Consider the following 17,045-nt stretch of genomic DNA (forward strand, 5'->3'; position numbering starts at 1 on the left):
CATTCTAGCAAAAAATACAAAACATGAACCAACTCATGAGAAGGTATCCAAGTGTGGAGGAAGAAACTGAAAAACGGCCTGTATTCTTCAAAAATATCAATATCCCCAAAGACAAAGAAAGGCTGACAAACTATTACAGATTAGAGAAGACCAAATAATGCAATATATGACCCTGAACTGGACCAACTACCCAAAAAAACCATATTACAGACTTTACTGGGACAATGGAGAAAAATTGGAGTATAGACTATAAATTATATAAAGGTTTTATACTGATGTTAAATTTCCTGGATTTGGTAACTGCAATGTGGTTAAATAAAAGATAGCCTTGTTTTTAGGCTACAGACACTAAAGTATTAAAAGGGTAATACTTTATACACACACAGAGAAAATGAGAATAAAAAAGCAAATGTGGCAAGATGTTAAAAATTAGTGAATCTTGGTAAAGGGTATACTGGAGTTCTTTGTAAATTATTCTCACAACTTCTCTGTACATTTGAAATCATTTAGTATAAATGCTTAAGAAAATGTTCCATTCTACTGAACCCAGAACAAATCCTCAGCCCAACATTCAAGTGAGACTCTTTGAAATACAGTCTTAATATAATTTTATATTTCTTAAATTATTTTCTTAAATAATCTTTAATCAAACTGTACATTCCCTAAACATTTTTTGAACTCCATGAATTTGCTCATGTTCATGGGTAAAATATACTCTCCTCCTTACAATCTCACTTATAAAAGTCTAATTTCTCTTTTCCAAGGCCTATCTTACCTCTTCCAGTACTTTCCAAATCCCTCCCACTAGCTGTGATCTTTCCCTAATAGTTGAATGAACCTAGGTGATTAGTAAACCAGGGGCACAATTGAAAACAAAGGGGAAAAGATGATATGCTCAGTTTAAAACCTGTGGCATTAAAAAGTAACTATGGAACAGCCTAAAGAAAATCAGAATTACATGATCAGAGGTGAGCGGTGTAATGGAGATTTAAGGATCATACACCCAGGAAGAGTAATTGAAGCAATAAAATCTGTGCACAAACTCAGAGTGAATACACAAAGAGAGAACAGGACCAACGATTACTCCTCCGACAGCATTCATTTTTAGGTGGTAGCAAAGGAAATAAATTAAAAAAACACAGAAAATGTGGTCAGTGAGGCCGGACGAGAGCCACGACACAGCCTGCAGGACACAGAAACACCGTGAAGGAGCAGTAGTAAGATAGTATTAAAGTTGATAGCACGTTCAATGAAAAGAGAACTAAGTAGAGATATGAACAAAAAGAAGAAAACACGAACTGTGGAGAAAGCAGTTTCAACAGCACGATGGAGATAGGGCCCAAACAAAGTTGTAAATGTCAACAAATATTGAATGTGCCAAACATTAAATGTAAGGAAGGAAATAGGCTGGAATTAGCAATGGGTATACACTAAAGGTTGGAGAAGGTAGGATATAAAAGGGAGGGAAAAAAAATCTATATTTTGTAATTATGATCTGAATGAATTCTTACCAGAAGATGATAAGAAGATTCATCTTGTATAACTGGAGCCTAGGAATAACATAAAAAATAAGGAAAATTCAAGGTGACCTCTAGCACTGGTTTTCCCATAAATAAATACATATTAAGAATAAAAGTTATATTTTAAAATGATAATTATTAACTTTATTAAAAAGTTGTATAATCTAGTTTAAAACTGTAAGGCAAAATAATGAACTAAAAGGATATCTTCTGTTAACAAGAGACTATTTTTGAAAAACACAGCATATTATTTTAAGTTGTTAAATAATCCTTTCAAGATTACTTTACACTTAGTAGAAGGCCTCTTATTACTGAGGCACAAAAGAACCCAACAAGTTCAAAGTTATGCAGTGATCTGAATTAGCACTCAGAAAAAGGTACCGGTTTTTCGCACACTGTTCTGCCTATTCAAAACTCCTTTCCATTTAAGGAAACTCTGACTACTTTTCTTCTTCCTAATCCCTGCTCCTACCTCATTCTCCTTATTAATTGGATAAGAAAAGTAAAACAGAATATTATTAATCTGAACATTTGTTTATATGCCATTATTGCAAACAATTTATGCTATTAGTGATGCAATATCACACACAATAAGTTTCCATTGTTAACACTGCTTATAAAATGACAGTGTTTTAATGATTATCTTATGAAAATATACTTCACAAAATTAAATACTGCAGGTTTCCTGACTATCAAATAGAAGTTGCTATCAAGTGACTATACTAAGAACTCACAGAAACATTCATAATATCATGCGTATTAGGATATGCATCGTGAAGCACAAAAAATAACTTGTGATTTATCAATTCATATGGCACTATAGTTACAAAAATTTTGTCCAATGTAATTTTTTGAGAATCCAGAACTACCAATTATTTTAATAAACACACTAGACTATACCTAATTTTACTCTGACCACAATATCAACTCAATATTGATGCAGCTTTGGAACACGGTTTAATTTATGAGTTGTCATCGAGGAATGAAATAATGACGCCAAGACCATAACTCAAGTACAGATTTTGTTAAATGCATTAAATTAGACTGCAGCATACATGGAAAGGAAATGCATACATGCAGTGACACAATGTATAATTTTATATTGTAGTTAAAATGTTTTGCTTCATCAATATGGATGAGTTTTATAATTTTTACTTAAAAACTGGCATTAAAATTCACATTTAACAGACAAGTATGTTCCCTTTGTTCAGTAAATTCCAAGCAACATGCACCTTCTGCGCTCATCCATCACACCCACACCTTTGCTCTGCTCTACACTCACTGCTCGAAGGTGCTCTGTACTTTTAATTATGATGAGCAATAATAATATGATAGCCTCATTTCTATAGTTCTGTACACTGAATGTGACAATCAGGAAAACTACTGGTCGCGTGTGACCCCAGGATAACTAAACTATTATAGAGGCCACTGTTCTTTCATACAATAAAAACTGTGTTAACTTACTTTCACTAGATAATCTTTGGCATTTCAGCCTCAGTCTATATTTTTCATTTTCTTCAAGCATTCTAGAAATGACTTTGTATACTCTATTCCATACTGAAACCTTAAAAAGATAAGCATAGTTAAGGAACACTGAGAAGAAAAGTAGAAATACATGTTAATGGCGGCAGCTGGGGGAGTGACAGCTGTGTTGTATGAAAATTGACATAATCATTATAAAACAATATTAGCACTTAAAGAACTAAAATTTAAATGTAATTGTTTTCCCGCCATCACTGCATTCTCTCTCTTTGTCCAATTTCCTGGAATTTCTTCCCTGTAGTATTTAACTGCCCTCATAAAGTTTCCTTTTAGAGGCAATGTCTGTAGAGTCTTAACCTAAATGGTTCCAACACATTCAATGTTCAAAGGTAATGAAAAATAGTGAATTTCTATTCTGATGTCTCAACCACTGGGCAATGATTTGGTTTTCTAATGTATTTTATTTTAGTTAAGAATTAAGTATTTCTCCTAGGATGTACCAAGGCAAAATTATGAGAGAACATAAATATACTAGAATAAAAAGAATGAGGACTATCGAATCAAACAGATAGTCTAGGCTCAAATTCTGGCTTTGCCACTCACCAGATGCTTGACATCAGGCAAGTGTTTTATCTAGGAATAACTTCATACACTGGATTATTAGAATTAATGAAAAATATATATGCGAAGCACCTTATCCCAGTGTCTGGCACAAAGTAATTAAAAGTAAATATCAGTTATTGCTCTTTTCTCCTCAAAAAGGAACTGGTTCTTGGAAAAAATATTTCTTAGTACAGTGGAAAGTAGATGCTCATTCAAAACACATTTGGTGCAAGGGTTAGTGACCTTGAATACTATTTTCTACCATAGATGGATTATAAATTAAACTCAAAACTCAGAAACAATATAATTTTATGTGTCATTATCAACTAATAATTTCTTTAAACTGTGTAAAATATACGGTAGCAATCAAAGATTAGTAAAGCATCTGATCTTGAATATATTTAAAACACTCAAGTTACCATGACATGTGGACAACCAGCAGTGAGAACCATTCAGCAGTAATGGTTCATCCTTGTCAGCTTTCCTGCTAGAAACTTAATAAGCATTCCTTGCCTTTGAAAAGAACAATATGACACCAATATAGATACATTATTCCTTTCTATGAAATCTATGACTTTCTTCTTATACTACATTATCTATCACAGTTTATTATATTCTACAGAACATACATCACACTTTGAAAAATCCTCCAGTTGGTTACATTTTGATTAAAATGTGTTTTACACCTTCAAACACTAGAAGGATTAATCTTTACGGTTAATAAACATTTCCAAACCCAGTTCCACTTCTGCTAAATTACTTCTATTTTCTCATTTCAGAAAATTAAATTATTCAAAAGATGGAACTATTTTCATTGTCTTGAATATCTTTATATATTTGTATTTAGAGAGGATGATCTAAAATTCAAATATTACTCATTCCCTTTTACAGTAATATACCTTTTTCTTTTTTTTCATTTTTTTGGAAGCTTCATTCAATGGTATGGGAAAATCAAACTTTTTAGCTGCATCCTTCTGGATTAAATCTAGTTTTTAAAAAGAGAGTGAAAAGGTTAAGACATATAAAGATTCAGTATCCCGAGAAATGAGACCACATAAATGTCTCTTGAGCTCTCTTGGGATTTTTACACTTGTTGGTATATTTCTGATCACTATCATATGCTGAAAACCACCAAGAAAACTAGAGATAAACAACCTTGTAGGTACCTAGGAAATTATCCTTCTAGTTCAATCTCCTTCCTTTTCTGATTTGTAAGATGAGTCCCAAAAAGGCTAACAACAGAATAAACAAATACAAGGAATCACATCTTTCTCCAGTATAGCTCTACAGTCTCCATTCTTCTCAATTCAACTCCAGATATACATTATGCTTCCAACTACACAAAACACCTTGAGGTTTCTCAAATGTGTCTTATTCTTACCCCTGTCAGCCTTTGCACATGCTGCTGTATCCAGCACGCACATATGTGCACACACACAAACCTGCCAGGCAAATTTCTACCTGTTCTGCAAGACTCAGCTCACACGTCCCCTCCTCTCTATGGCCTTCTCTGAAACACACACAGCTCCAGACACAGCATTGGCTCACAGAACACCTTCTTCATGGTGCTTGGACCACTTTTATGTCATGTATTTATCATGTGTTTCCTCCATTAGGCTCTGCCCTCCTGGAGGGCAATGGCCATGTGTGTTTATTCATCTTTCTATCCACACTACCAGACATACAGTAGTACTAATAAAGGTTTTCCAAAGTGAGTAAACTTCCTGACCACTCACTAAACTATCCAGCCTTCCGAAATGTTAACTGTTAGAAGAAAAGCTAAGGGCCTGTGTGCACAAATACAAAATTATAAAACAATGAGCAAATGCTCCCTGAAAGTTTTTGCATTTGTTCTCTTATCTGGAACACTCCCAGTACCCAGCCCCTCCCCACCTCATTCCTGCCCTATCACCATTCTACACTTCGCTTTCTTCTACTCTTTCAATACTTAGCTTTCCAAGGGGTCTTCTCTGATCTCACAAAGCACCCTATGCTCAGTTATTGTGGGATTTACCACATTGTTTACTTGAAGAATGCATTTTATTCTTCACCAGAGATCTAGTACCTAATTCTATATGTATTATTTTCACTGAGACTAGCTCCAGTGTACACCATGGATTTTGTCCTGATTTATGTTTCAAATTTTTCTCTAGTCCTTTTTCCACAAACTCTGACTGAGTCAAACTGTACTTCTAGTTCTGCTCTGATCACTGCCCATCACTAATCCACACTCAGTGTTTTGCTCACATTTTTTTCCCACATATAATTCCTTCCTATCTCAGCCCCACATCCAAATCTCAATGGAGTTTCCACCACCATGAAGCCTTCTCTGATTCTCTCATCCTTAAATTATTCACCACTTCCAAGGCATTCATTTGTGCCTCCACAATAGCATTCATCATCCTCTATTATACATAAATTATGAATATATTTTCCAAGTTCTGTGTGGACAGGGAGCCAGCCTGATTTCTTAGTCTTGTTAGAAGAGTTGACTGATTTGCCTGCCCCAGTATCTCTCAACTCCAGTACATTTTCCAAACAGTTTACATGTTCATCTTTCCGAAGTGGTCCTGTCTCCGGTAACTTTACTCCACCATTCAAAAATCTTCACTGACAATAAAAATGACATGCTTCAAGGCATCCACAATCTGGTCCAAAACTTGTTTTTCATTCATTCAATAAATAGTACATGCCCACTACGTGCTAGATGTGGGGCTAATCACTCTCTTCCCTTGAAGCCATTCTGTACAATGTGCCAAACTTTGCCAGGCATTTATTCTGTGCCAAATACTGTCCTGAGCACTCTGCATGCATTATTTCATTTAATCTTCACAGCAACCCTTTAAGGTAGTAACCACAGATAAGGACATTGAGAATCAGAGTGGTTAACTAACTGCTGATGACAGAGCCAAGATTACGTCTGACTTCAAAGTCTATTATCTTGATAATCTGTGCTGTCCCACTAGCAATTATCTATTCATGTTCCTTGATTTCCTGCCTCTATGCCTCCTCCCTTCCTGAACTTAATTATCAAAGCCCTTCTCAGGTCTCTTTCTTACACACACCTACTAGTTTATATTTCCATTATTCATGTACAAGTCCCTTGAAAGCAGAATATTTATCTGATCCATTTGGGTCACTAGCACTTGACCTATAATATCATAGATGTTAAATAAATGTTGTTGAATGGTTAAATAATTCACCTTTACTCCCCATACAGGGCCAGACATTTAATGAATGTTCTATAAATTATTCTAGAGCATAGAAAAGGAAGGAAAAATTCCTCATTTCTTTTATGAAGTAAATATAACACCGATACCTAAACTAAAGAAGTACAAAGAAAGAAAACCTACACATCACTATCTCCCCTGAATGCTGATATAAAAACTATACACAAATTATTAGCAAACAGAGTCCAACACTGTATTAAGAAAATAACACATTAAAACCAAGTGGGATTTACTTCAGGAATGCAAGGTTGGTTCAATAATGGGCAATCCATTTATATTATATTCCATATTGATAAATCTAAGGAAAAAAATGATCATCTCCACAGATCCAAGAAAGCCTTTGACAAAAGTCAACACCCATTCATGATAAAAAAAACTCTAAAGAAAATATTTTAAATATATATGCCCTATTCCTAAAGCCAGTACCTTATTTAATGAGGAAACACCATCGATATTTCCCTAAGGTCAGGAACAAGGCCCATTATCTCAACATGCCCACTATCTCCACTACTATTCAACATTGTACTTGAGGTATTAGCAAATGCAATTAGACAAAATAAATCTCTGGCAGGCATAGAAATGGGCAAAAAGGGAATAAAATTATCTCTATTTACAAATAATATATACCTGGAAAATCATGAGAATCGATGATAAAAAAAATCAGTGATTTAGTAAGATCTAAGCGCTTGCTTAGGGCTGGAGTTGTGGGTAAACGAGGGTGGAGAGGGGGAATAGTGACTGTATAGGAATGGGACAGGGTTTCGCTGTCTTTACTGCCTTTTTCAAAGTAATGCATCTCTTTTCCTCTGCCTGTTTTTCAGATTTCCTTTTTGTCTTTGCTTTTCAGCAGTTTTATCATGAAGTGACTAGGTGTAGTTTTCTTTGTATCTACTCTGCTTGGGCTTCCAGGTAAAAATATTCTAAAATAGTGGTGATGACTGCACAACTGAGAACAGGTAAAAAACTATTGAGTTATGTGTGAAAATTGGTGATTTATATGCATTAAGTATAATTCAATAAAGTTTTTAAAAACCACAGGTGATGGCAATGTTATATATCTTGATTGTGGTGGTGGTTACTAGGATGTATAAGCTTGTCAAACCTCATCAAAATGTCTATAAATTAATCCTTCATGAAGTTGATTTTTTAAAAAAATCAATGGGCTTCCCATACACAACAAGGATTTAGAGGGCATTGTGGAAGAGGAAACCCCATTTACAACAGTGAAGATGGTTAAATGCCTAGGATAAATTTAACACCATATATGCCAAACCTACAAAGGGGAAAGTTTTTAATTTAAAACATTCCTGAAAGACACGGAACAAATAGAAACAGACATCCTGTTTTTAAATAGGATGACGCAACATAGCCCAGAAGTCACGTTCTCCACGTAAATTTGTTCGAAAATTCAGTAATATGGATAGGGCCACTAAGCATGCCAAGGCCCCCTTGGGGCGACTTAAGTGGCTCCTCTCAGATCTCTGGCTTATCGTAAGTGGCCTTCCTTTCCCTTCAGGCACCCCCTGAAGTGAGTTAAAGGGCTTCCCATTCCACCCGCAGCGTGTGGCTGCCACACAGACTGACCACGGCGTGATGTGCAGGAGGGCCGGTCACAGCCCCACCAAGCCACGGCCGCCGCCTCCCGCCACCTCCCGCCGCGCGGGCAAGATGGCGGCCAGCGCCAGCGAAGCTGACAGGAACCCGCCCCGCCCGCCGCGGCCGCCCCGCCGCGCCACCTGCACGCGCCGCCGGCCCGGGACCGCTCCGCGCGCTCGACGCCCGCCGCCGGGAGGAGGCGGAGGCCGCAGCCGCGGCGCCGGGGGCTGCAGGGACCCCCGCCCGGGAGCTGGGGGGCAGCTCGCCGGCGCCCGGGACTCCCGTCGCCACCGCCGCTGCTTCCGGCGGCTCCTCCTGGCTGCAGCGGACCCCGAACCCTGGGCACCAACGGCTCTGAGCCCGGTGGCCGCCTAGCTGCAAAACGCCGCCACACTGGTGTGAGCCGAAGCGGTTCACGTAGACGAAGCGCGCCAGGCCCTGCCGCTGCTCCCGGCCCGCCGCCGCCATCGCAGCAGCCCGTCACGCAAGTGCGGCCGGATGCCGGGCCCTCAGCTCCCAGGAGCGCGCGGGGCGGACCGCTGTGCTGAGCGTCCCGCGGGCCCAGACGGGTGTGGGGCGGGAGCGGGCAGGGGGCAGCTGGGGCCCAGACCACTGTGCAGGCTCGAGGTGGGGGCGGCTGGGGAAGGAAGCAGGGGAGTGAGAGGGGCCGGGGAAGGTCACTGGGTGGGCTGGGGGCAGAGAGGAGTCTGGGGAGGACCCCTCAGCCAGGAGGTGGGAGACCGAGGGGAGCTGAGGGAATGGGGAGCAGAAGGTGCTTGGTTGGGGCACGGGAGACCACTCATCCAGATACTGGTGCGAGAGTTTGGGGACCACACCGCTAGGGGTGGGGAGCAGACCGTGAGGGGCAGGCCCCTCTGAGGATATGAGCTAAACCAAGAAGAGGGTCGGGGGAAGGGACCAGGTCACTGGGAGATGCTCCTCACGGTTGGTGTGGGAGGACCGGACAGTGAGGAGCCCAGGCTGGACTTGGCCGCTGGAGCGGCACCTGATGAAGTGGGGAGCGAGCCTGGGGGGAGAAGACAGAGCCCTTCGCTGCCAGAAGGTTCCCGCAGCGACTTGGCCAGGCACGTGTTGGTGGTGGAGCCATGGTCCCCAAGAGACACCCTGCAGAGGGCACTTGGGTCTGAAGCCGGCGTCCTCCTCAGGCAGACCTGGGTGCCCAGCTGGCTCATTCCTGTGAGCCACTTTCCCTCTCTGAGCCTCCAGTTTCCTCAAATGTAAACTCAGGATAATTGGGTCGTGAGGATAAATCCAAATAGGGCATTTGAAGCATCTGGCACATAGTAAGAGGTAGTTCTCTTAGACTTAATTTTCATTTAACATTTATTCAGCACATATCCTGAGGGGTGCACATTGTAATTTCTTCACATTTAAACTTTATATTAATAAATAGGTTTCCCATTGACCATCTCTTTAAAATTCATGTCACATTTTATGGCAAAGGAATTGGGTCCCAAAATGTGGAGTGACTTCCCCAAAGTAATAGGCAATGGCAGAGACATACTTTCTTAAAATAAACCTTTGTTATTGAATTACAAATATATGTAGAAAAGTGCACAAATCATCAGCATATAGATGGATGAATTTTCACCCAGTGAATATACTCACATAGTATCCACCCAGTTCAGAGATGGTGCACTGCGGAAGCAACTCCTGTCCTTGCCCAGTCGCCAACCCTTTCCCCTTTCCTGATTTCAAACATCATCAGACATTGTGTTTGACTTCTTTCACTGTGTCAGTGAGATACATGTTATTGCATGAGTTTGCACGTCATTTGAATATATTAACGTTTATTTGTCCATTTCACTATTGATAGACATTTGGTTTCCAATTTGGAGCCATTATTAATAGTGTTGCTAGGAACATTCTTATACATATCTTTGTTGTGGGCTATATACCTTAGTGTGAAATTGCTTAGGGTGTATGTTCAGCTTTAGTTGCTGCTGTCAGGCAAGTATCCAAAATGGTTGTACCAATTTATACTTCCCCCAGCTAAGTATGAGGATTCCAGTTGCTACCCTTGTTCACCACCACTTGGCATTGTCAGTCTCTTTCATTTTAACCATTCTCATAGATATCTGTATTAGGGTTTTCCGGAGAAATAGAGCCAATGGGAGGGGGTGAGATAGAGAGAGAGTAGGGTACACCAGCAAGCTAGAGACCTAGGAAGGAGCTGATGCTGCAGTTCCAGTCTGAAGGTCATCTGCTGGCAGAATTCCCCCTTCTTCAAATGAGGCCAGTCTTTTTTTTTTTTTTTTTTTTTTTCAGGCCTTCAAGTGATTGAATGAGGCCCACACACATTACATAGGGTAATATGCTTTACTCAAAGTCTACTGGCTTAAATATTGATCTCATCTAAAAAAAAAAAAAATCCTTCATAGAAACACCCATCACCATCTCATTTGGGTTGGTAAATGACTCCTTGCTTTGTCTTTTTTAAGAGGTCATATTTCCCTGTTTGCTGTCGTTTCTTGTGGATGTGCATCAGTGTCTTTGCATTCAAGGATTGGTTGTATATTCCAGTCTTTGCTGTCTGGCTTGTTTTGGTCTTTCTAGGGTATGTTTGCTTGGAGGTTCTTTGCAGTTCACCTGTTGAATCCCCTTTACACTAGGTCATTGCCTCCATTTTGGCACTAGATGGCGCCTTAAGCCCAGGTTTACCTTGGATTTGGGAAGTATCGGAGTGCTGCCTGTCCAGGAGGATGGGGCAGAGTCCCAGAGGGGACCCACCAAGCCTGCCTTCTACAGCATGGTGCTGCTGAGCAGCTATTATGATTGTCTCCTTTGGCTGTGATAAAGAGCCCAGTTTTGCCAACTGGGGTTGCTGGTCCCACCTCTCCTCTCTGTCTCAAGCCGCTCTCAGGGACTTTTCTCCCTTCAGGCACTCCTGGTCTTCCTGTGGGTTGTGGCTGGAATGGTTTTCCTATTAAGGAAGCATAGATGGTGGGAAAGCTGGCTGTCTGCCTCCATCTTGCTTCTGCTTTTTCCGGTGTAGAAACTGAGATTCTGAGAGAATCTTCTGTATAGCCTGGTAAGTGGCAGTTTGGAGCGGGGGCATCTTGGATATAGAAGTGTTTCCCTTACTGTCTAGTTGGAATTTCTTTTACTTTTCTGTGGCCCTGGTGATCATCTTAGCCTCGGATTTGAGTTCTGGAATATTGCTGGTGATAATCTTTGCACTGGATATTCGGTTTTGGTTTTCTGTGGGAAGGAGTGAAACCAGATTGCTTCTACTCTGCCATTTTGGTGACATCACTGTCTCAACTTTTCTTCATCCTTATGTTTATGATATCTGCTGTAAGCAGCATATAGATTTTTTTCTCATTCTATAGTATATTTTAAGCAACATGAGACATTAATATTCCTATTATTTTATGCAGTCAGTATTCATTTGGGTTGACAGACATATTTACCCTTTCCATTAATTTTTATTTATTCTTATGTATCCATGCTTTCAAATGGGATTGTTTGCCCTCTATCTGAAGGTTCACCTTTACTTTTTATGTTAGTGTGGTTCTACTGGTGGTGAATTCTCTTCGTTTTGATCTGATATGTATTTTTAAACTGTATTTTAAAGGATATTTTTGCTGGGTATTAAATTCAAGGTTGCCAGCTGTTTTCTTTCAGCACTTTAAAAATATTGTTGTCTTCTAGTTTCTGGTATTTCTTTTGAGAAATCAGCCCTTATTCATATTACTGCCGTTTTCAAAGTAATGCATCTTTTTTCTTCTGCCTGTTTTTGAGATCTTCTTTTTGTCTTTGTTTTTCAGCAGTTTTACCATGAAGTGACTAGGTGTAGTTTTCTTTGTATCTACTCTGCTTGGGCTTCATGGTACTTTTCAAATGTGTGACTTGATATCATTGGTCAGTTTGGGTAAATTGTAGGCCATTATTTTTTCAGCCATTGCCTCTGTTCCATTCTTTCTCTTCTTTTCTGAGACTCCACTACATGTGTTAAATCTTTACTCTGTTCCTTATTCTCTTGTGCTCTTGTCTGTAGTTTCCGTGCTTGTTTCTCTTAATGCTTCTGTCTGGTTATTTTCTACTGATCTATATACCAGTTAACTAATTCTCTCTTCAGTACTGTCTAATCCTCTGTTAAACCCTCTACTAAGTTCTTGATTTCAGTTTTGTTTTTCATTTCTCAAATTTCCATTTCCATTCTGCTGAGTTTTCTTCAGAATGTCTTCAGGATATTTTCTAGAACATATTGATCAGAGTTACTGCTAATACCATTATGATAACTGAAACCATGTTTTTCTTGTTTTTTGGTCTTTGGATTTGGAATCCTGGTATGCTAGGGGATTTTATTTAATCAAAGATCAAATGGTGCATAATAAAAATTGTAGAGATTATTTGAGGCTCTGGATGATATTATCTTTCTCCAGAGAGAATTGGCTTTTGTTTCTGGCCGGTGTTTAAGGTAGAGGAAGTTCATGTTAATCCTATCTGGGATTGAGCTGACTGATGGCTGGGTTCAGTCTTTATTAAGGCTAGTGTGTATCTTGTCTAGGGTGTTTACCAGGGCCCTCTTTGGCCCTGAACTTGTTCTTGTCCCTTATACCGCACAAGACTGCCTACAGCTCTGCTCAACTTCTTAGCCTCTAGGCTGCCACTCAATGCCCGGTGGGGGAAAGTTATACTGAATATTGCTTGTTTTTTGCCTGGAATTTTGGTCCCCCTCAAGGTCTTACCACCACAGTAGCTCTCCAATCCTTTTGAATCATTTTTTTAATCTAGTATTTCATTTTATTTTGCTAGGAGAGACATCAAATGTTATACAAACGTATTCCCCCCAGGCAGGAGAACAGGGATGGAGGAAATGTAAGGCACCGAGGAGACTGAAGCTACTATGCCCTAAGAACCTGTTTTGTCCTGCCCACGTGGAACAATCGCAGAGCTGTCTCGCCGTGGTATCTCACTCCTGACTCCAGGAGAAGTTAGCATGAGTGACTGCGAACAGGATGCCCCGCAGGATGACATGAGAGCTCATGGTCCAGACCTCAGCCTAAAGGCCCCTCCTGAGAGCAGCCAGTCTGGATCCCTCTCTCAGTCCCCACCTTGGGCATTGTCTATACCATGGTCTGAGATTATCTCTCTTATTTAGTGGTACACTTGTTTATTGAGTGTCACCCTCCCCTACCCTGACCCCACTACTGCTACATGAAAGCAAGTACCTTAACCTCTTTGTTCCCACAGCATGTACCCAGACACCTAACACAGTGCCTGGCACACACAGGCATTCCACTTGATTTCTTGTATAAATGAACAAATAACTAAATGAATGGTCAAATTACAAAAGAGTATACATAGAGGGATTAAAGGGCAAAAATCCCACGAGGACCATCCCCTCCACACAAGACCTTTGCAAAGAGCACAGTTGCTCCTGTGCTGACACTTCCTCTCTCCCCACCTCCACTCCCCTCCCCACACGACATCCCCAGACCTCACCTTCTCCCTCTCCAAACTTCAGCCATCCCCAGGAGGGGCTCATCACTTTATCCTTTCTTGGGGACCTAAGCAATGTCTTTGGTGTCTGCCAGGCAGGCAGTGGCCTTTTCTGCTCTGTCTTAGCTGCTGGAGAGGGAGGTGGTCAGACTTGAGTCCCAAGAGTGAGGGTGCATGCGAGCGTCCCAGCTCAGTTAGGTCTCTCCATCAGCCCAGCTGTTTCTCCATCCTAAGGCCTCTCGGAAAGATAAACAAGAGTTTTCCTTGGCTATGTACATGCCAAGCTCCTATGGAGAAAAAGCTGTTTCTTTCTCCTACGAGCACGGTTTATGTCAGACCTTTAAGAACAATCCTCTCCCATCCCCTACCCCATCTTGATGCCATTTCATAAGAAACCACACCTGATGTTACTGGGTTTCTAAGGGATGGCACCAGCTTCCTCACATCGGCTCCCACCAGCCTCCTGTGGCTCAAGTGTTCTGACAAAAGGGAGGGAGGGTTTGCTGGTTCATCCCCCCACTTACACGTCATCGCTAACATTTCCTTCTACCTACGGCCCAGCCCGTGGTCAACCCTCAGTACCAGGGGGAGCTGCCTCCACCGCTGAACAAAAACCATCGGCCTCTCCCCATGCGGTTTAGCTCCTGTGGCACTAGATACCTCCCCGAATACGCTTACTACAAAGTATAATCACCCGCGTGCAGCTCTACCTCCCCAGCTAGACCGGGGGGGGGGGGGGGGGGCAGGGACCGTGTGTTTTTTGCACTCCGTTCATGCGTGTACTTGTGTGTGCCTGTCTTTCTCACCAGCTGATGAGCTCTGTGAGGTCAGGAACATTGCTTCTGCGCACTGCTGTGTCCCCAGCACTCAGGAGGGCAGCCGACACGTGGTAGGGCCAAGGCTCCCCCGCCCCATGTTTTCCTCTATACCACCAATTAACTTCTGAGCACCTTCTCAGAAGCAGATCCGTGCTGGGCAGCACACGGAGTGTGTCACTCAGTTCTCTCGACCGCCCTGTGAGGCAGGCGCCGTCCCTCGATGAGGCAGGGACCGTTAGCCCCACTTTGCAGATGAAGAAGAGGAGGCACAGGAGAGGTGAAGTAGCTCAGCCAGAGTCGCAGGGGGACACCCTCAGCCCCTGCTCGAGACCGCCCGTCGCAACACCCGTCACGCCGCCCTGGAGCCGTTTCTCTCCGCTCCAGGGAGCTCCCCACGGGAGCGACGCGGCGGAGAGCCGAGCAACGCGCGGGCGGCGACTTGCGGGAGGCGCCGGCGTCCGGCAGGGGGCAGTCGCGGCTCCGTTTTTCCCCTTTAAGAAACAGCTCAGTGTTTATTACCAAGAGGTGGGCAGCCTGGATTCACAGCACGACTGCTTGATTGAGCTTTCTGAAAACGGCACTTGCAGAAAGCTTGTCCAGTCCCTGTGCAGGCGGGTGGGGGTGCGGGCTGCCCGGGCGCGGCCGCCGAGCTCCGGATCAGTCGTGTAAAAGGGCCGCGAAGGCCGCCCGGCCCCGCCCCGACCCGCCCCGCAGGGCCGAGGGGAAGACGGAGGGTGCCGCTCCTAGTCGCAAACGCCATTTGGCCGCAGCGGGGCAGGGACACGGGGGCCCCTGAGGAGGCGCGCGGGTGCCTGTGAGCAAAGGGCCTTCCCACCTCACCTGCGCCTGAAACGCTGCTCCTTCGCCCTCCACTGGCTCTGCCACGCGCTTCTGGCAGCTTCCAGAGTGTACCTGAGAGTGGGAAGGGGATCGATTCCTAGGGGGCAGGAACGGACCTTGCTCTTAAGCTGCCCCAACTTTCAGGAGGCTGACCCCATGGTCCGGGCCTTCCCTGAGCGGGAAGGACGCCCAGGCCAATCCCTGGGGGCGGGAGGGGGCAGGTGGGAGGAAAGATCTATTCTTTAAAATGAAGAAATTATGATATGTTTAAAACGCTTAAGTTAAGTAAATAAATGCTATTAACCCTCAAAATACAATGCCACATACCTGTACTTTTCTTGAGAAAGTACAGGACTTATTTTTTAATATGGGTTACAGGCAGAGAGGGTGTGATCATGGTACCCAAGTTTACAGGTGTCTGATGGCTCATTTTACAAATGAGTCTGATGGCTCATTTCTATTCTCATACCAGTCAGTGGATCTGTGTGGCTGTTGTTTTACCTCAACATAATGTCATCTGTCTCCATTTTCAGCCCTTTGTGAGCGAAAGCACCATGGGTCCCAGGAGACCTAGCCCAACACCGAGTTTGCTGCGGCTGAGTGGACCGGAGGGCCCCAGCCCTGCGGGGAACTGAGAGACAGTTCTCTAGACCCGGCAGCTGGAAGATCGAGCATTTCCTCCCTCCCTGCTGCCTTCCCACTAGAGCAACACAAACGCACACCTCAGCTCCTGGGTTCTGCACCCGGTCTCCGAATTCATGAAATTGCCTGCCTTCTATCTCAGTTTCCTTCCAGATCCCCTTCCAAATCTAAGGAATGCTTAATCAGAGTTAGAGTCTGTTCACAGCATCTAAGTATCACTCATTACTTGTTGAGGCTGAAGGATCTCATGCCCTTTCAGACAAGCAAAGAATTTCAATGAGACTGCAGAGTGCACGGAGGGCATGGGGTAAAAGTCTCCCTTTGTAATCGATACCTTCCTTTTGAAGGTTCTATGTGTAGGCAGGTTTAGAACTGGCCTCGTTTCCTTCTGATTTCACTAGGGTTGTGCCTTTGCTGAAATGTTCCAGAGGAACTGGATTAGTAATGCAGTGTAGATTGTGTTTCCTCCCAAAATAGTAGGGCATGTGGGATTCTGCCAACAACCAAGTCATGTGCCTGTGTCTTCCTCACTGCCCACGTTCCCTCGGGCATGTAGTTAACGTGGCTTTGGTTCTGCTGCCTTCCTCCACTGACACCACCATCATCATCACACGCTGACAGGCACCACTGCCACCCTCCTCCTGCGGGTTCCCCTGCCCCACTCTGGCTCTCTGCGGTCGATTCTCTGCACAACTGCCAGGGTGATCACAAGTCAGCCCTATTCCTCCATTGCGACTACTCTTCCATGGCTCTCCCTCTAATTAAAAATAAAATCTAAAGTCGTTAACTGGGCTAAAAAGGCCCTGCCTTGTGTGGCCCCTTGGCCTCTCTGAGCTCGGCCCCTG

General features: G+C 43.0%; 1 protein-coding gene across 1 annotated transcript; it reads right to left on the minus strand.

The window, feature by feature from the left end:
• Nucleotides 1–1,530: 1,530 nt before the first annotated feature.
• C10H5orf47 (chromosome 10 C5orf47 homolog) lies at nt 1,531–8,899 on the minus strand. The gene is made up of 4 exons (XM_069484435.1): nt 8,572–8,899; nt 4,505–4,590; nt 2,985–3,084; nt 1,531–1,550 (listed from the first exon to the last, which is right to left on the minus strand). Exons 1-4 carry the CDS (start codon nt 8,897–8,899, stop codon nt 1,531–1,533), a joined length of 534 nt encoding a protein of 177 aa, XP_069340536.1.
• Nucleotides 8,900–17,045: the final 8,146 nt, after the last annotated feature.

This window comes from Eulemur rufifrons, chromosome 10 (assembly GCF_041146395.1).
Source record: "Eulemur rufifrons isolate Redbay chromosome 10, OSU_ERuf_1, whole genome shotgun sequence".
Taxonomy (NCBI): Eukaryota; Metazoa; Chordata; class Mammalia; order Primates; family Lemuridae; genus Eulemur; species Eulemur rufifrons.